This window comes from Polyodon spathula, chromosome 2, assembly GCF_017654505.1.
Source record: "Polyodon spathula isolate WHYD16114869_AA chromosome 2, ASM1765450v1, whole genome shotgun sequence".
NCBI lineage: Eukaryota > Metazoa > Chordata > Actinopteri > Acipenseriformes > Polyodontidae > Polyodon > Polyodon spathula.
The window spans coordinates 20978699-20999866 of NC_054535.1; the positions used below are offsets into that span (position 1 = coordinate 20978699).

Consider the following 21168-nt stretch of genomic DNA (forward strand, 5'->3'; position numbering starts at 1 on the left):
ATCTCCTTGAACCCCCCCTATCACTTTAGTAGTAACCTGGACCTGTGGTGTAGCCAGGATTTTGTTTGGGGGGTGGACAGAGATTTTTTGATGATGGTTAATAACACAGGTATAGAATAAAATAAATATATAAATAACATTAAAAAAACGCTGACATTAACTGGGTGAGATTGGAGAAGCTGACTGACTACAGAAGCACAAGAAACATTAACGCTGTCAACACATAACACTATGTAACACAATTTTTGTTCCTGGGTAGTAAGTGTTATTTCCTAATTGCTTATGCCTCAAAAGTATAGAAAATGGCTATTATTCCCCACAAACTTTTCTTTTGTGACCAGGGCAGTGATATTTCAAAATATCACTATTTCCAATCGGAAAACGGGCAAATGCGTGTCTTTTCGTTCACATAAAGTCAGAAAGAAACAACATATGAATCCAAATTAACATGTATTTATACTAAAGTAATACAAAAATGACTACAAATGATTTAGAAGTGAGTAGTTTTTTCGATTTTTACGATTATACGATTATCGAGTCTTAGACACTGGGGTGCTAAAGCACAGAGCACCAAACATGAAATGCAGTTGCGTAGCGTTAAGCTCAGCCTTCAGCTGCTGACTTTCTGAAGCAGACTTCCAGCAATAAACTGCAAGGGAACTACTGAAGAACTCGAGAGAGACAGCTCTTAAAAGACTCAAGCACACAACTCGAAGAGGTTCGTGTTTATGCTCACCCTACCTACCTGTTCGTGAAAGGCAAAAGAGACAGTGACTATTTATTACCTCAGGAGACGGGAGCGAGGACGTCACTCCCCGGAGGAGCCTATCGGCAGCTTTGATATAAAATGCTCAGGAAATACCTGACAAGCAGGTATCCCAAAAGTATTGTTTTGGCGGTCATCTTCGAATTGAAAGGCAACACAAGTTTCAGTGAAAACGACGATCATAACGTTACACACTTTATCACTATAAAATGAAACTCAGCAGAACGACATTTACGAGTTTGTTTAAAACCAGCGCCGTGCTTCAAAAATACTTGCATTGCACATTTTGTATAATTTATTTTAAGAATAAGAACGCTATCTCGTTGTAAATTGGGCCAATAACTGCCTGTTTTTTTTTTTTTTGTTATTGATGATGCTGTTTCACAATGTTGACTCAACCACCATTCACCACATTTTTTTAATGAAATTATACCCATGGATTAAAATTGAAAAGTGGAACAGTGAACACTAATTTCCAACACAGAGTGTAGCAGTATGCAAATACCGGTAGTTTTGTGGTGAAAAAGACGTGCAAAGACAAAGAAAAAAAAAGTAAGCACCGCCTAGGATACCACACCCCTTTAAATGCAATGTACTTTTATAACATCATTCATTACAGACGCCCCTTCGCCTCACACGGAAAACATGTTCCTAGTCCTTTTTTTGTTTTTTGTTTTTTGCTCGGCAGGTTCTAAGACTTTTAGGAGGTTTTGGTTTTCGTTTCCTATGCAAACAAATAACAAAGGAAATATTTGATTTTTCCTTATACACTGCCAACACAATTTACTATCTGGAAGAAAATCGATCGACCCAGCACAAGCATGACTTGGATATTCTTTTTGATTAGTTTCACCATCATGCCAGGTAGGTAGCACACCGGTTCTCTGTGGATACAATCAACTGCTACACATAGAGTTTGGCTTGGTTAAACCATAAGTAAAATAAATATCTCCTGGCACCACTAATAGGCCTATATTCAGTTTAGTTCTGATTTTGTAAAATGTGTTTTTTTTCTGTTTTAATTAATTCTAGACTTTATTGTTCAAACTTTTTCAGACTAATATTCGTGTGTTACAACACAGAGTCATACTGTGTGTTCATGACGCAATTTGTGACTATTGTTTTTTCTTAATTGAAATACTGTACTGTATCAGTAGGCTATGCTTTATTTGAACTGGCATAAAAACAATACTCTATGCCTTCATAACTCCGAAAAACAACATAACATGCCTATGAATATCCGTAAAATGTAGCCATGCGTTACACTTGTTCAAAGTAGTGTAGTTGAAAAGTGCATATCATTTTTGAGCCCCAGTCTTAAAATCAACATTCTCCATCTGTAATCCTTAAACGCTATCAAGTACTGTAATTTCTCAATAACACAAATCACAAGTTACCACAACGTGTTACCAGTCCTTGTTTGCGTGTTAAGTTGGGTTTCAAATCGATTATGACGGATAATACATGTAGTTATACAGTGTTATTTATTCATAAGGTTGTGCTCCGGTATCTATTAATTTCAGTTTTTATCAATGCGCCATCGTGGTCTACTTCGTGGTGGATTAGCCCATATATGCGTGTGTGTGTAAAAAACCTGTAGAATGTGCCAGGGCTTGGCTATGTGCACTATTTGTAATCTAATAACAAACCTTGTTTAAAAAACGAAACAAAACAAAACAATGAAACAGGATATGGGCTTAAAACTAACCAGTGCACTTTCTCAAGTTTGGTAAGATTCAAACTTTGTTAATGGAAGATTACACGAAACATCCCGGGTTTGTTGTAAGATTCAGTCAAACACTGTGACTGACTGGGTGATTTAAAACAAAACAAACAAACAAAACAAAACAAACAAAAAAAAAAAACAACAACTAACGACATTCCTGTTAAAAAGTTAAATGTTAGACCGAGAACGAAACAATACAAATAAATAACTTGCTACTATTACAGGATGTACGATTCATTTCTTCTCTGTGTGTCCCTGCCATTATACTTTAATTCCACAATGGGCTATTGAAGATTAAAAGTCGTTGACAGATATATATACTATATATATAGATATAATATATATATATAATATTATATATATATATATATATATATATATATATGTATATTGTGAGGATCAGTCCCTGTGTTTTTAATTGTGAAATTCTAATTTCAGCACAAACACACACACAATTAGGCTGGTAAAATGTTCAGTGCTCAATATCTCCTAAATGTGTTAAGAAACAATTCATGCAAAATAGACGCTGGCTTAATTTATCTATAACGTTACTGCTGCTGGGAAGGAGGGGAACAGGTTTACTATGTACAATGGCTAATGTAATTATGCGCCAGAGATGAGAAGGGGTAAAATGAATTACCTTTATAAAATAATTTAAAACTATACATTCAGTCACAGATCACAGAATAACCACTTCTCAGTCTGTAACTGCTACTACAAAAATAGCATGCACCATATAGAATGCACATAAAACAACAATACAATTAATAAATCAATACATCAAAGCATGAAATAAAACTGCTTTGAACTCTTTATAATTAAACTAATTCAAACAATAAGAAACCCCAAATAAACACAAATTAAATAAAATTGAAATAAGCAGTGCCTACAAAGGTACCACGAAATGTTCCTGTCAGGACAACTGAGGAAGTCCGCATCTCTGGTTACTTTTTTTCCAAAGTAACAAAAATGCTTATTCACTGTCAAATATGAACTACTTTAGATGTGTAATGTCTGCATTATCGGATACTGACCTTAGGTTTAGGGTTTCTGTGATGGGGGAGGATTATTCATTGTTTTATTAACAATAATATGATAACCAGTCAGTGCAGTGTCTTGACAGGAATATTCGGTGGTACCTTTGTAAGGACAGCTTGAAATAATGGTTTCACCAGTCACTGGTTAATTTTGCCCAGTCGACCACCGCACCATTCATCTGTCAGGACACGCTAGGACATAGCACAGCACGGCATTCTTCTGCCACAGCATACAGTATATAGCATTTCACTTTGTGATTGCCCATTACAACTAATTAAAACACCCGTGTCTGATTAACAAGGATTGAATGATTAAAAGGGGTTAAAATAAAATCATTTCAGGTGCGCTAAGTGGACGTCTGCAAAGTGTATTACATTATATTGACACACCATGGCTAAATTGTAAAATCGCTGGCAAAAACAAAACAAAACAAAAGCTATAAAATAATATTTGGAAGTTACCTCTCATTAATCAAATAACTTTCAAATTGTTTTCATTTTTTCGATAATTTTTTTTTTCTTCTTCATTTTCCAGAACACATATTCACTGACAGGCATAACACGTAAACACTGCCATTGCAACTAAATTAACTTTAACTTTCTGTAACAAGTACCATGGCCCCACCTGTGCCCCTCTCTCAAATTATATGCAGCACAGACTGGGCCTGGGGGCCCTAATGCCAGCTGCACATGAACTGATCATGTTGTGGCAGTTAAATTAAATCTAAAGTCTGGAGAAATTCTGTAGAAGTCAGTGGTCGCAGCAGCCAACAGGCATGATGCCACAGCTCATCCGCCATTTTATTAACTGAACAACTTGTGAAAATAACTGATTTCAGACAGAAAAAACCCTTTGAAAATCCTTAAATGTACATATTAAAAAAAACAAAAAACAAACAACAAACAAAAAAAAACTTTACCATTTCTTACCTTGAGCAGAAATATAAAAACCTTTAGGCCTGGTGGGAAAAGTTCTGATCTGGCAACATTGTCAAACCATAGCACAGAGTTATGTAGGCTACTATATGGCTAAGTGATCGCATACTATATATATATAAGCATATATATATATATATATATATATATATATATATATATATATATATATATATATATATATATATATAGATATAAAATAATTTTGTTTTGTACCAAAAAAAGCAGAGCACAGCTGTACAGAATGAACTGGTGTAAATTACAAACATAATAAAAGTAATAAGTATGTAGAATCACAATACACGTAAATGCCTTTGACCATACCCTGTGTACCAGTTGGGTCTGAGATGCTCAAGTGGCTGTTTGTCTGTGTTTCTAGTGACCAGTGAGGTTCCAGAAGTGCCAGAGATACCTGTGTACCTTGGAGACGCAGTTTCCCTGCCAGGGGTGAAGGACAATCAGACCAGATTGATTGAATGGACATTTAAGAACAGCAGTGGGTATTCAGAGGATGTTTTTACCCTTTACTCAGCATCACCAGACAGCCCTGACATCTTTGCAAAGTACAAAAAACGGATATATGTGTTTCCAAACGGTTCATTCACTTTAAAACATGTGGACTGGAGAGATGGTGGCAACTATGAAAGAAAAATTAACCAAAAGCACAAGCAGCAGTATCGGCTCCGCATTCTTGGTAAGTGTTTGATGGAAAACAAAAACCCAGGACCCCCAAAATATGTTATGGGCTTGTAAAATGTTACTGTCCCAATGGGATCGGAATTGCAATTATTTTAAAATGGATTCATATATTACAATACTATGGGCCACCTAAATATTGGACAGCAGATCATAAGCAGATTATATCACAGATGGTCTGACATTGAAATCCAAATTTGTATATGCTGCAGTGAACAGGACACTGTCAACATTTGATACAGAGACATAAAGTTTCCCTTAGACATCCTGGCACAGAATTCTGTGACAGACTCCTAAATTCCAGGAAAGATCAAAACACATAATATTTATACTAGGGATGGGACGGTATGAAATTTGCACGGTATGATAAGTGTTAAAAAAAAAAAAAAATACAGTGGTAACCTTAATATCACGGTATATAGTACATAATGCAAGTTATCAGATAAAGGCTCAAAAGAAGAAATACTAGTGTAAATCACTTAAATTACCGTAATTCACAAAAATAAAACCAATAAAACACACTTCCTTTCATGGAATGATTTCAACATTTGGCATTTAGTATTTTACTATGCCAAATAACTTTCTACGTTTCTTTTTTGTAAAGACAATCAGAATAATACTTAAAAAAGAAATAAAGTCGTAAACTCTCAATGTTATACTACAACAGTATTAAGATCTATACAAAATAACGTGGTGCTGTAGTTTGTTAAAACATTTTAACATATAAAATGAAATAAACAAATAAATAAATAAATAGTTTGTTTAGCTGATGGCAAATAGAATTGGGAAGTGATCGGTCTTTTGCTTAAAACACAAACATGTACCTGTACAGGCTATTGTTTAAGAGCAGAAATGAGTCGTTTAATGTGTAGCAAAACAAACAAAAAAAAAATCATACTAAAACGTGTTATTGGATTTACATTTATGACATTGCACAAGTAAGCTTCCAATGATTATTACACATGTGGAGTTTCTAAAAAAAAAAAAAAGATTTCTTCACTTACCTAAGAAAATTGGAATACTGTTACAACTAGTTTAAACAAAACTACTATGATAATAGGTAGGCTATCCTGCTGCAGGCGCGGGTCTGTGCTAATTTTGTTTGAGGGTGCTGCACACGTCACTCAGCACCAAAGGAAATCTGCAGTGACCTGATAATCGTGATGCAAATAACCACTAAAACCACTGCTGCCACCTTGTTAGCGAAGGCGAACGGCATTTTATCATTATACACTGAAGCCGTGAACAGCCTTGTCCACGCTATATGAAATAAATCAATCAATTGTTAAAAAAAACCCCAAAACAATAAAAACCAAAACAACAAAAAAAAACCCAAAACATAATGTACTATTTGCCATCAGCTAAACTAACAGCAGTAGATTTGAGTAAAATAGAGTAAACATCCACAGAAAAAGGATGGCTGTTCTTCAAAAATGTAGTACTAGATGTGCAAAACAATTACATCCCTAAAGGTGACAAATCTAAATGTAAAACTAAATTGCCAAAATGGTTTAATAGATCAATTTAAAAAAAATATTCAGCGAAAAAAGGTGCTTTAAAGAGCGTTAAAAAGGGAACAAAAACAAAGTACACAGAGAGAGTACACGGAACTGCAAACGCAAGTCAAAAAGGAAGCTAGAAAGGCCAAGAGACAAATAGAAATGAACATTGCTAAGGGGGCTAAAACCAATTTCAAAATGTTTTTCCAATATTACAACAGCAAGAGAACATTCAAAGAGGAGGTTAAATGTCTAAGAGATACAAATGGCAAAATCATAGATGAAGTAAAAAATTAAATGATTACTTTTCACAAGTTTTTACAAAGGAGGATACGGACAACATACCCCACATGTCAACCAGTTCCTAGCCAGTTTTAAATAACTTTAGCATAACCGAGGCAGAAGTGTTAAAGGGACTAGGAGCTTTTAAAATAAACAAATCCCCTGGGCCGGATGAGATCCTCCCAATAGTACTCAAAGAAACGAAATAATTTATTTACAAACCGCTAACCGAGACTGAAAAATTGCAAACGTAATACCGATCCACAAAAAGGGAAAAAAAACTGAACGAGGTAACTACAGACCAATAAGCCTGACTTCTATTATATGCAAACTTATGGAAACTATAATAAGATCCAATCAAGGGAAGTAATGTTAAAATTGTACAAGGCATTAGTAAGACCTCATCTTGAATATTGTGTTCAGTTCTGGTCACCTCTCTACAGAAAGGATATTGCTGCTCTAGAAAGATTGCAAAGAAAAGCGACCAGAATTATTCTGGGTTTAAAAGGCATGTCATATGCAGACAGGCTAAAAGAATTGAATCTATTCAGTCTTGAACAAAGAAGAGTATGCGGCGATCTAATTAAAGAAGCATGTGTGCAGTTGAAAAAATATGTTAACCTGTGTATAACCGAATAACGATAATTACGGTTTAGAATAAAAGAAACGGTATTAATACCGTAATGTATCTAAACCGCGGTAAACCGAAAAACCGGCGCACCAACCCATCCCTAATTTATACTAAGAAGACACATCAAGTGTACTTGGAGACAACTAGTGGATTGTTATCCACTTCGATTGCTGTTATCCCCTTATACACTGGAAGCATGTAGTTATTGCTTAAATATGTTTGACTACTGTTCAAAATATATTAAAATATATTGGTACATATACGGTATTAGTTTTTAATTCAATTATAATATTAAACAACATACAGTATGCAGTGGTGCAATTGGAAAGAAAAAAAATCACTGGAGCAACCCAAGGTGAATGTTTATTGCTGAGTGAAGTGAAAATGCTCAGGGTCGAGACCCCCCAGTTTAAGATTTGTGAAGTGCTTATAGGAGATTCAGAGGTGCTTCTTTATAACATCCCTTTAATACAAAGCAATGAAAAGTTTAAAGGCAAAGTAGTAAATATGTCAATTAAGAAAAATGTTTAATCATAATTGTTTTAAATTTCTACTTTAATATAGAAAAAATATAGAAAAAACATCACAGTTTTCTTACATATATTAGAAAACAATTCAGTACCGTCAGCCAATCAGCTTCCAGCTCTAGCGGGCTCTAATAGACGCTGGAACGTCTCGGCACCAACTTTGAATCAAATTTTAAATCAATCCGTGTGTATACCGGCTTTTTTTAAATTACTTTCTTGCGTACAGCTAAACTGAAAACATGACAAACTACCTGAACTCTGAACTTTATGTAAATTGATTTATTTGGGTACGTATCAATATACCGGAGTGGGTACATTTACCAGCCTCACCTACAACACCCTATCCAGCTACTGCTGTTGAAAACTGTAGAACTACAAGTAATAATACAGCAAGGCATATAAATGTATCAGAGAATGAGCTTGAAAACTTAGAAGTGCAAAGAAATGAACTAAGAACAAGACACAAACCAAGCGGTCAGTATCAGTTTTTAAGAATTGGTAAGCTGAAAAGTATTTTGATACTAAATTTGAAACTGACCCTGGTCTGGAGACAAGAGAAATTATGTCTGTAATGTAACAGGACACTGTAATGAAAGTTCAGTTTGCAGCTATTGGTCAGCAAATGTTCAGCAAAAACACAATTTAACCCTCCAAACAAGACTCAAAACCAACCAATCAAGCAGTGGATCCTGTTCCTGTTACTACCACAGCAGCCAATCTACTCCCTGTCAGCTCAAATGACGCTCCAGTAACAAGCAGTTTTCAGACTCCATCCTGCACAGACTGTTCAGTATTTGCTGTGTTCATTTATCAGGCAATGTCCAGATTATAAATAGGGGTTTAAAACCCTCTATCATCTTTTGTTTTATTTATAAAATGTTCAGGACTATTTTCTTAGAATGTCTTTGCTCGGCAGAAAGGTGCCCGACGAATCAGTACAAGTGCAAGGTAAATCTAGGTTTTAAGATGTTTTTTTTAAAAAAGAAAACAGTGGTAAAAATTATTTTCTAATAGCGATAGTGCCCTCTTGATGATGGCTCTACCATGTTATAGTTGACCTGGACTTGCGTTGCTCTCACTTTCTGAAGTACCAAGCCCTGGAGAGGGTCTTTCACAAAAGTATTTATGATTCCTCGAAAGGGAGGAGGTCCCAAGCAGAACTAGAGCACGTAACCTTTGTGCACGGTGGTGAGCACCCAGGTGTTTGAGGTGCAGGTGTGCCAGTATTGCAGCTGGTGTGCCGAAAAGAGTGTCTGAGGCCGCAAGCCTTCAGGGGTCCTGCCTGGTCTGCTGAGGTTGTGGCTGGGCACTTTGAGGTATCTGCCTAGGGGGGTGGCCCTGGAACCGACCTCCTGGGACGCTGGTGAGTAGGCTGGCCACGTCCTGCGTTTCCTGTGCCTGCTGGGAGGGCTGATTGTTTGCTGCTGATGTGCCCCGTAGGCGATGACTTAGGTCACCCAGTGGAGCCATGGGAACCAGAACTGTCCTGTTGATAGTCCACGTCGGAGGAGATTGCCAGCGGTTCAACCTGCCCCACATGGGAGCGTGGGGAGGGAGCAACGCCGCCACCTGCCGGGATGCCTCGCAATGGGAAATCTGGCTTGTGACAATCGCAGTTGTCTGGGAGCCACAGTCAAGCTAGCCAGGCTCCGGCCAAGAGCTTGCCCTTGGTGACCTTAGATTTGTAGCAGCGTGCTGGACAGGAGACGTAGTTTGGCGGCCTCTGGCTCAGGGAGCGGGGCCTCACGCAGTATGGTATCTATACGGGCAATCAGTTACCTGTGCCTCCGCTGCATACGCCCTCTTGAGGTGCGTTTCCGTCACCCTGCACTGCGGGTTCGGACATGCCGGGTCTCTGGCTAATCCTCCCACCGGCGGGACCTCGACTAAGGCCTCGATGGTGGAGTCTATTGGGGGGAACCCTGCTAGGCCCAGCTTATCAGTGCATTCCAAGGCGCGACCTCGAAAAACAGGGCCTTGTGGTCTAATACAGAGACGGGGGATGTACAGCGGCAGCTAAACAACGAGGCCCACTTCAGCTGGCAGGTGGTGGTTGGGGGAATCACTCTACAGCGGGGATGCGGCAAGGCCTAGTCTCGGGGGGGAACTGTATTCTTCCAAGAAAGAAACAGACAATCACTCATGTGGGGTGACTGCACAGGAAGTCGCTCACACACGACAGACAGTAAAAAGCAGATTAGCCTACAATTCAAGCGAGGAAGCTGCTGAAAGACAGAAAGACAAGAGACTCGGTTTTAGAGAGTTGCTGATTCCAGGAAAGTGGCAAGCTTGCTTTCAGCACGAATCCAGGGGAAATACAATCGACTCGACTCGAGAAGCTCTTTTCTATCAACACACTCAGCTAAACGCAGAGGTCTTACCATACCATCATGAGAAGGAAAAAGAGAAATGGCTTCCTCAGAATGATGGTTTTAACCCTCGGTGGGCGGGACCAAGTGCATCATCCCAGAAAAGGCCTACCGGCAGCTCTGAACAGTCTACTGTTAGTATATACTAGCATAAAGAAAAGAGCTCAGCAATACCAACCCAATGGGCAGGCATATCCCATGCATAATGTCGTTGGTGGTCGTCTTCAAATTGAAAGGGAACTTGCGGTATGAACTTCAAAAACATTTTCTGTTATTTATTTCTGTTGTTTAGTTATTTTATTCTGCTGTAGCAGCTATATTTAATAAAAAAATACAGTAAAGCAATAAATATTTATTGTAAAGTATTTTTGAAGTGCAGAGACATTAATATATAAAGTGCCTATATATATATATATATATATATATACACACACACACACACACACACACACACATACACACACACACACACACAGAGGTCATGTTAATGCAAAATTTTGCATCCTAAACACAGGTAAGGGACACAGACATGCACATTCTTGGTACTCTATTACACTGCAGGAAAATGACCGTAAAATAACTGTTCTGGAATATAACAGCCTTGATTAAGGTACACTCTTTTCAAAAGCAGCTTGTCATCACAAGAGTGTCCTGAGGCACATCGATTGGTTTATTAAATCTTTCCAGAACCACCATCATGTCATTGACTCGTTTTGTATTTTGATTTTCACGAGTGCATCTCATTGCTACAACATGGTATGTAAACAAAATGGCGAAATGCTCTGCTGTTTCTTTGCTACAAAAAGTTGGAAATTGTTCGAGCTCTTGGAAAAAAAAACCTGAACCAGACACAAGTCGCTGAGCAATTTGGTGTTTACGCTTCTGCTGAGTTGCTTCACCATTCTGTTAAATAATGTGCATGTCTTGTATTGCTGCTGGATTTTTTTTAACGTGTGTAGGGGTGGTGTGTCAATCCTGAGTGTGTAGAATCCTGTCTTGTTGTCATAGGAACGGTCTACTGTTAGTATATACTAGCATAAAGAAAAGTGTGTCTGTATATCTATACACATACAGATATGGTTTAAATTGTGATATAGTGTAGAGTTTAAACATTCATAAAAATGTACAAAAATGTACATCCCTGGAGTTTATTAGCTTTTGTGTTAACAACTGAATGTTTAATATCTGATGGTTGGGACGAAAATCATACGCATGTGTGTTTCAGGAACTGTGACAGAGAGAAAATAAATCTGAGTCAACAATCTCCCCCCCGACCTGTGAGGGCACGTTATAACGGTTTGGCAGTTCATTCCAGGTCAGTTGGAAGTCAGTCATCCAAAAAGGAGGCAAAGGCACAATACTAGAAGTCAGTGCCTTACTGCAGTAGGCGATGTGTCAGTCATGGATTGGAGGAGACATGATTGCACTCTCTACCAAAGGGGGTGTGACTGAGGGTATATCAGGGGATGTGGCCGAGCAATCTGTTCCTTTGTTATGGTTACACACGGATCTGTAAAAGGAGTACAGAGATAAAATAACCATGAGGGTTTCGTGTTTTGTTTGTTTTGTTGTTCTAACTGTCATTGTTTGTCATTGTTAGACGGCTAACACTAGCCTGGAGCTGTTGCTAAAGGCCAGCACTAACAAGGACAGAAATGCACTACTGTTCACTAATAAATTGTATTTCACCGCTTGCACCAAAGCACTCACTCTGGACTTGTGATCGTGTTTGTGTTCTGTGTGTGTTTATACTGTGTTTATTATTTCGGGACTGAGCCTCCTGGTTTAAACTGTGCAATACACATTGCTGCGTATCACCAGGGATTATTATTTACTGTTGCCAAACAACCTGGATTATAAAAACAAATAAAGAATTGTTTAGGCCCTGAACTTTGGTGTTTGTCATCAGTTTACGCATTGCATCACCTCTACACCTGTGCACTACAAACAACTTTGCCACAGCAACGCATGAACAAAAAAGCTGGCATGACCTCTGCATATATACAGGGTGATTAGAAAGTAAGTTTACCACATCAACGCACCATATCTCACAAACAGTAGGGCATAGGAAGGTGACATTGCATACAGTTGTTAAGGGAACCATGAGGACGCAAATGCCACAGTTATTTATTTTTGCCACTAGGGGGCGCCACTGTGGTTACTGCCGCATATTTCCATACTACAGTACTATCGGTATAAATAGTCTTGTCACTCGCAAGGCAGCTCAGTCAAGCAACATGAAGCTGACAAGTGTGCAGAGAGGTGAACTGGTCAAGTTTACCGCAAAGGAAGCAATGCCGAGGCAGCTTTCAGGGAATACCGTAAAGTGCTTAACATCCGTAACGGGACGTGTTCAATAGTTGCTGTTCAGAAGTTAATAACATTTGAGGAAACAGGTTGCACTTGTGACAAGCCTCATAGCAGCAGACCACCGACACCAAGATCACAACCCAGCACAAGCTCACGTGCTATCGCCTGTCGCCTGGATTTGCCAAATTCAACTGTTCATAAGGCTTTTGTTCAACTCTGCAGATGTTACCGTACAAGCTGAATCATGTTTGAGCATTGGAGGAGACATATTTCATCAGACGTGTCGATTTCACAGTTCTTTGTATGGATGAAGCGCACTTCATCCTGTCTAGAGGTGTGAACACACGCAACTGTGTTATTGGGTCAGAGATTAATTCACATTCAACGTTTGCAAGAATTATTATATTTTGTGTACCCAATTAATTGATTGCTATTTGGAGGCTTAACTGACAGCCCGAGTCTTAAGACACAAGTGATACACATAACTCCAGAGCAAAAGTGGGTATCTAGGAATCTCCCAGGATAGGGCCCTAAATCTTAATATATATATATATATATATATATATATATATATATATATATATATATATATATATATATATTTTTTTTTTTTTTTAAAAAAAAAAAAGGAAGGTCTTTAATTTCCTTCCAGAGCTTCCTGGTCATCCCATCATAATTAAGAATCAAGATGTCCTTACTTGTAATGTCACTGGTTACGATTCAGTGACCTGGACAAAGGATGGTAAAAATGTCCCAGAAGACTTTGAGATTTCTAACAACACCCTACAACTGCCTTCTAATGCATCTGTCTCAAAACTCTGTGGAGTGTACAAGTGCCTAGCCCAATCCCCAAAGCACAACAAGACAGCAGATGTTTCACTAATTGGTAACTACAAGTAGGCCTTGCAATATTAAATAATGCTGTGTTTTTGAAGTACACTATCATATCGGTTGCAAATTTGTACTTAATATGATTTTTTTTTACCCATTTTCACTGGTTTGATCACCTCAGGAGTTAACTCAGTTGTCAGTTTAATGCACAAAATCTGAACTTACCTGAAAACTAGATACAGCAATGGGTAAAATAATTAAAACTCAGAACCACTTGGAATGAGTCAAATTGTGATAATTTAAATATTCAATATTCAGGGAAAGGTAACGACATTGCACATTTCTATCCTAATTTAATATAATGTTAAATACAGTGTAATGTTAAAATTACTTACTGTAGCTGCATTTTCTGCTGATTTTATTAACTTTCCTGTAAAAAAAAAAATAGTCACATGCCAACACTGAAGACCTGTAAACAGAACCTAGAACAGAGAACTCCCCTCACAATTGCAGACCAGTAAACTGGACTGTGGTCAGTTTCAAGACACTGAAACTATTTAATTAGCGATCATAGCGTAATGTTCAGGGATTGAATTGCATCAGCAATCTAAACTTGGTTATCCCAGCATTATTGCCCTGAACATAGATGGTTGATGCAATCCAGGGGAATTCAAGCATCTATGAAATACCCTTTTAAAATCCAGGGGTAGCTTATCTCTGGCTCATTCCCACAGTGCTGAAAGAGTTAATCATTTTAGTTTAAAGGGATATAAACACCTTTTGTTCGTATGTGATTTTTTAATGTTCTTGTTTAAGTTTTTTCAGATCAGCAGAAAGCCGTTGTCGTTGTAGAGATGTGTGCATTTGTTTTGGACCTACTATCTGTGCCATCCACCACTATGCAGTTTCAGTTTTGCTACAATTTGATACCAACAGGCATGTATCAAGTTTTGCTTTTCAGTGTTCTGTTGATGCATGTCAAGCTGTACAATATAGTAGAATCTGCTGTCCAATGTCTGTTCTACACAGTGAAAGTGCTACCTATATAAATCTGTTTTTTCTGTCATGTCATATCATGGTTTTTATAAATTTCCTAGCCTGAAAAATACTGTTGTACTGCTCTTAACAGTGCAGAAACTCATTTGGGGTAAGATTAAGAAAATATTCTGCCCAGTGGTTATTTAGAGGTAAAACTTATAAGACACTATTTTAACTGATTCGGTTAGTGCATAGGTAGTATTAATTAGTGCAACTGCACTTGTGGAACAGCTTGCTTATTAGCATCTATTTTTGAAGAGGGGTGATTATCTATTCAGGGCTAGCAATATATTTAGTGAAGGAATTTGATTGGAGTTAGCAAAAATGCCCTACCCCGGTCGTTGGTTGCTAGAACATTTTGGGGTACCACTAAATGTTAGATGACTGCTTGTTAAAGATGTATGCTTATATTTGAAGAGGGGTGAGTGCTGTAAAATAAGCAACAACGACAAAGAGTGAAAATTCTGTTGTTCACAGATGTGCTTTCCTTTTAGGGTGTGGTCCTATGAATTGGTGGTTGTTTACTGGTGTTGTGGCAGACTTTTTTTCCCCTATTTTAAACATTGTTGGACTGAGCTTATGGATTAATGAAGGTAAATAAAAACTGCCTTATATTGTTCTCTTTTGATATCTCAGTAACAGTTTCATATCCTGATTATTTTCTGTATTATGGAAACTGGTTGAGCAAAATCTAACACCCTTCACCTTGTACGGCTTCCATATTGTGGTCTTGTGACCTTTTTCGATTTCCAGATGATACAAACCTAATAATTTGACATAATGACTTAATGTTTGGTACACAACTGTATTCACTGATTCTGTCGATGAATTACGGTTCTGTTTTTACAAGAAAACCACTTTGTGGCAGTAATGTTACAAACATTCTATGAGCTACTTAGTCTACCTAGTCATGTTGTTGAGACAGAATCACTTTGGTCATTTAATACCCAACTTGACATAGTTCTGAGATCAATCAGCTGCTAGGAAGCAGATGAACGTAGATGGACCAGATACACTCCTCTCGTTCATACATTTTCTTGTGTTCTTATGTTCTTATTTCTTTTTCATATAATGTACATTTCCTCTGTTTTAAGGACATCTTTACAGCTTTACATATGTGCATTTGTGTTGGCAGATAATAACCTCAAAGCTTTGGTGATTTTAATGGTAATTTCTGTTGTCATCTTAATCCTGTTGACCATAAGAAAAATAAGACAAGGTATGTCCTTCATTACTTCATATATATTTAGATTGAGCTGAAGCATGCACAACTGCAGGTATATCAGCCTGGACACACCTGCAGCTTTTCCTATTGATCTCCAATGATAAACTAACTACTACAGAAAAGATTGATATACATGTAGCAATTTGACTGTAAAAAGTGACAGTGTGCTCATTTGACTCAAGATAAACAGTTTTCCACTTTATAGAAAGCTGCAGTCAGTCAATCTGTTTTTATGAACCCTCTGATCTTGGAAGACTATTTTTGGACACTGGATTAGCCAATAGGGTTGCAAGTTTCAATCTAAGGGTTTAATAAAAGATGATATAGAAATGTGTTGCTGTTTTATAATTACTGTGTAGTACAAACCAACAAATCAAACTGAGGGGTGTCCTGGAAGAAAATGTTAACCCTTGATGAGCTTCTTATTACCCAAAAAAGTAAAAAAAAATTAAATATCTGAAAACTGAAATATTTGTGGGTTCTCAAGTTTTTCCAGCAGATTTTTAATTTTCCAGAAAATATTTTTAAAATGTTAATATTATAAGTGATATCAGTTGGATCTAACAAATTGCAAGAGGTCAAGTTTTTCCAGGATACTCCACAAATGTTTATTTTTCCCCACAGTCAAACTGCCTCTGCCACATGGTGTACTCAACATTTTCCAGTATGGCACCACATTATCAGTCATCTTTTTAAACATTTACAAAGAAAGTAAGTATAAATAGATAGTATTATAAAGTATACTTTTTCCTGCGATTTCCTGCTTTCATCTACTCCTGGGCAAAATGGAATACCCGGTCGTACCAGTCAGTTTATTAATGCCAATAATAGAACAGTGAAACTTTACATTAGTAAACTACTTTGTTTAAATGCTCATGTCAAAAATACTTTGTTTTACAATGAAATAGCACATTTTAGAAAATGCTGGGTTGTAGGTGAACATTCTTAGCGTATGTAAAAGGGTTAGGCATAGGATGACTGCTGTCATTACCAATAGGTCAATATGGGAAAAAGTAAAGCTCTATCTGAAGGCCTTATGCAGAAAATGATTTATTGTCATAAAGCTCGAGAAGGATGCAAGAAGATTTCCAAGCATTTCAGTATACAATTTCAACTATTGTTTCTATTATCAAGAAGTAGAAGACTCATGGTACTGTCAAACGCTCCTTCATTCTTTCACCAAGAGCAAGTAGAAGAATTGTGAGGAAGGTTAACAACAATCAGAGACTGATTTCCAAAGAGTCAATTGGCTGCAAGTGGGACTGGAGTTTCCATTTCAACCGCAGGTCAAGTATTGCATTATTAAGGTCTCAATGGTCGCAGGCAAAGGAAAAAGCCACTCTTAGGAAAACGTCAGAAGGACAATTGCTTAAAGTTTGCAAAATGGCATTTGAGTGATGGATGTGAGTTCTGGCCAATGTTTTTGTGGAGCGATGAAACAAAAATCGAGCTATTTGGTCACGCTGATAGTCGTTACATTTAGAGAAAGTCTGGTGAGGCACACAAAGAAGAGAACACCGTACCTACTGTCAAACATGGAAGTGGTAATATCCTTCTATGGGGCTGTTTTTCCTCTAATGGCACAGGAAATTTAGTTCCAATACATAGTAAAATGGATTCCATAGCTTACCAAAAGATATTGACCAATCATCCGAAACCCTATGCTACAAAACTTGGTTTAACCTTTTGCGGTCCTATGTCAGATCAGGTCCGACATTACAATTTTCCCTTTCCAGTCCAGTGTCGGACCCTGTCCGACATCATCGAAAAGACGTAAAGCACAGGTCTCTGGTCGTTTTTCTCCGGAAAAAAGTCGAGACAACCTTTCAATGACCAAGTGAGACCGATAGGAGTCAAATGAAGCCGAAAAAAGGGGCGTGTCTAAGCAATACACATAGCCCCTGCACCACAGAGACAACACGGACACAACAAAGAAGATAGCTTCTTCTGCACCCAGCGCTCAAAGAATGTCACAGACATTTGCAGAGCTTTTTGAGGTGTTATAGTAATAAAATAAAGACTTGGATCACATTATTGAGGAGTTTGGTGGTAAAACGATTGATCAGGAGAGGATTTCTTAGTATGTCTATAAAGAGGTATGTGAAAAATACAGTGAACAAGTGGTGGAGCTTGGCTGGAGATGCAGTATTGATGTCCTTTTGCCATGCAATGCCTTAAACCTGTTTTACTCTGAAAAAAAAAAAACTTTTAAACCGCATGTGTAAATTAAATAGCGCGTGTGAAAATAAATTGGACCTGACGCGCCTGACAAGCGCTAAATAAATGGAACGCTAAGGGTTAAAGTGCAACTGGATGTTCCAACACAACAATGATCCAAAGCACACATCAAAATCTGCTTCAGAATGGTTAAAGATGAATAAAGTCAAGGTTCTGGAATGGCCGAGAGAAAGTCTAAATCCGACTGAGAATCTTTGGTGTGAGTTGAAGAAGGCTGTGCACAAGAGAAGTCCTTGGAATTTGAATGAACTGGAACAATTTTTCGTTGAAGAATGGTAAAAAAAACCATGAAAAAATCATGTCAAAAGCTTGTTGACAAATATCCGAATTGTTTAAAAGAGGTTATTATTTCTAAACATGTCTCAGCTAGCTATTAATTTCATTTTCCTTGTCAGAATATGAATACCTTTAAATTAGCATTTTTGGAGTTTTGTGAAAAAATTGCTAAAATAAATAATTGTAGACATGTATTTCTTGTAACTTTTTTTCCTCGTTTACAAAAGAAAAAAAGCTTTGCTACAAAAGATTCATTATTTGTTTTTGAGAAATTTCTAGAAATTCTAAATTTCCACTGGGGTAAGTAAACGTTTGACCAAATCTGTGTGTATATGTGTGTGTGTGTGTGTATACATTAGAAGTATGTTAAAAAAAAACAATTGTTCATATGTGAAAAAGGTTAGAGTACTTTGCTATCACTTTGCATATTTTAAACAGGCTTGGGATAGATATTGCTGTTTACATTAGTCAATTTGTATATGTTTTTTTTCATGTACTTCCATTACATTTCAAGGAACAATTTTAATAACATCATTGGTATTCTTGCAGATCCTTGCAGCTTCTTTGTGAAAAAAGGCCTCCCTTACTTTTTAGCACTAGTAATCTTGATAGTGTTATTATGGGTTTGCACCCTCGTCTACTGTAAGTATGCTTTTTTAAGTAAACATCTAAGTGTTTTTATGTTGAATTTAAAAATATTCTGCATCTTTTACAAGTCGTGCTATTGAACATGTCTGACTCACTAACTGTGTTTACTCTTTTATGTACAGTGGTAGCAACTGGTAAAAGGAACAATACCAAGACAAAAGAGGATGAGGATAAGAATGAGCCATTACACAGAGAGGATGCTGTTCTGTAGATAAGAATGAGCCTGTAACAGGGCTGGGAGCCCTGTGCAGGAGAAGGGGGCAGGGCAAAGCCCTGCTGTTATAAAGTGTATTTGTTTTGTTTTATTATTATTATTATTATTATTATTATTATTATTATTATTATTATTATTATGATTTATGGCATTTATATATGAAGAAGCGCCGTGTGTTATGTTTTGTTTTTGTAGTGTGTTGCAGCGTGGATGGGAAGCCCCATCCACTAATAAAAACCTTGTGCAGAAAGTGGCCATCTTTTGAATTAAGTGGTTAGTTTGTTGTTAATCGGGATATGGTCACCTGCATATAAACCTGCAGCTGACTGAGGTGTTCATGAAGGAGGAACGGGAGAGGAAGAGGAGAACAAAAGCAAAACTAAAAACTGGATAAGATAGGATCAGTGAAGGCGATTGCCAAGCCTGACCTAGGTATCGATTTGTGTTTTGTGTTTGTGATTTGTTTTATTTAAAACTTTTATTTCACTCTGTGAGCAATGTGGTTTTGTTTAAATATTTTATTTCTGTGTTGAAATAAATTTGCGCGCAGCGTGTTACTGCTCCACTGCAGTACCTTGTTTCTGTTTTGCTTCCTGTATTCTGGCTTGACGTCACCACACACGTCTGTCCTGTCACAGCCATACCACAGAGAGGATTCTGTTCTCTAGATAAGGACCCATTACACAGAGAGGATTCTGTTCTCTAGATAAGAAGGACCCATTACACAGAGAGGATTCTGTTCTCTAGATAAGGACCCATTACACAGAGGATTCTGTTCTCTAGATAAGAAGGACCCATTACACAGAGAGGATTCTGTTCTCTAGATAAGGAGGACCCATTACACAGAGAGGATTCTGTTCTCTAGATAATGAGGACCCATTACACAGAGAGGATTCTGTTCTCTAGAAAAGAAGGAACCATTACACAAAGAGGATTCTGTTCTCTAGTTAACAAGGCTGGAGTGCCTTTGATGTGTGTCGGGTCGCCACTATTCTTGTTTATTTTTTGTAATTAATGTTTTTGTTTTAGGACGGCCCCCCTGTAAACTACTTTTTTTATTTTTATGTTTAACGTATGTCTATAACAGTACGGGTTTGTGTGTGCTGCAATGATTCACTGTATTCCTTTGAATTTAAGATGCAGCCCAAATTTCCCACCCTCAATTTGACAAAAAAATAAAACATAAAATAAATATGCATTTACAAAGATACATCAATTATGCATATGGACGCAGTTTGCGGCTGTCTGCTATCACAGAGCGTTATAGTTATGTGCTGCTTCTCATTTCCAGTCGTGATTACTCACACCTGTTTTTCTCCCAATTTGTGAACTGTGGTATTGCTCATGTCGAAAAATAGGGGAGTCTGATCAACATTTCTGATCGGTCCAAGCAGGTACTGTTTGTTAAAAATGCTGAAATTGTAAAAGCTTATCTTCAAATTCCTCAGGAAGCTAATGACGGTTCTTTGAAAATGGCTGCCTGTATGTCACAAATGATTTGAGATCGGGCAGAAGTCACGTCTTTTGCTGGCAATATTAATACACACATTACTATGTTGTGCTTGAATTTAAGACACAGAATATTTTTGAGAAGCAAGAAGGCTACAAAAAAGTGTCTTAAATTTGAAGGAATACGATATTCAGTGTGAGGTATGAAAAGCCTTGTGGGAAACACAATCTAAGGTGACAATCCTATTTGCATCCCTCCCTCCATGAGACGTTTATATCACCTAGTGCCTTCTACAGTAATTCTAGGACACACCCAAAAAGTTACTGCAAAAAATTGTGTGAATTAAATAAATTATGAAGGCTCCGGATTTCACTGAAGAGCAGGAGAGCATAGCAGTGACACAAACATAATATTGGGCAAGGTTTTGATATGCAGTCTGTACCTCAAGTCATATATAATAATATTCATT

General features: G+C 37.4%; 1 protein-coding gene across 1 annotated transcript; it reads left to right on the forward strand.

Annotated features, from left to right (window-relative positions):
• Positions 1–1393: 1393 nt before the first annotated feature.
• LOC121331255 lies at positions 1394–19760 on the forward strand. The gene is made up of 9 exons (XM_041278529.1): positions 1394–1630; positions 4845–5159; positions 13432–13665; positions 14427–14546; positions 15143–15241; positions 15784–15867; positions 16498–16584; positions 18937–19029; positions 19158–19760. The coding sequence occupies exons 1-9, from the start codon at positions 1588–1590 to the stop codon at positions 19244–19246; spliced, it is 1164 nt and encodes a 387-aa protein (XP_041134463.1). The 5' UTR covers positions 1394–1587; the 3' UTR covers positions 19247–19760.
• The last annotated feature ends 1408 nt before the right edge of the window (positions 19761–21168 follow it).

What these genes read in the sequence shown, in the direction of transcription:
- LOC121331255 (XM_041278529.1), top strand. Translation starts at nt 1,588, where the DNA reads ATGACTTGGATATTCTTTTTGATTAGTTTCACCATCATGCCAG. An exon ending in CTACAATTTGATACCAACAG is followed by an intron (nt 14,547 to 15,142) that starts GCATGTATCAAG and finishes CTTTCCTTTTAG; the next exon opens with GGTGTGGTCCTATGAATTGG. An exon ending in GGTTTGCACCCTCGTCTACT is followed by an intron (nt 19,030 to 19,157) that starts GTAAGTATGCTT and finishes TTTTATGTACAG; the next exon opens with TGGTAGCAACTGGTAAAAGG.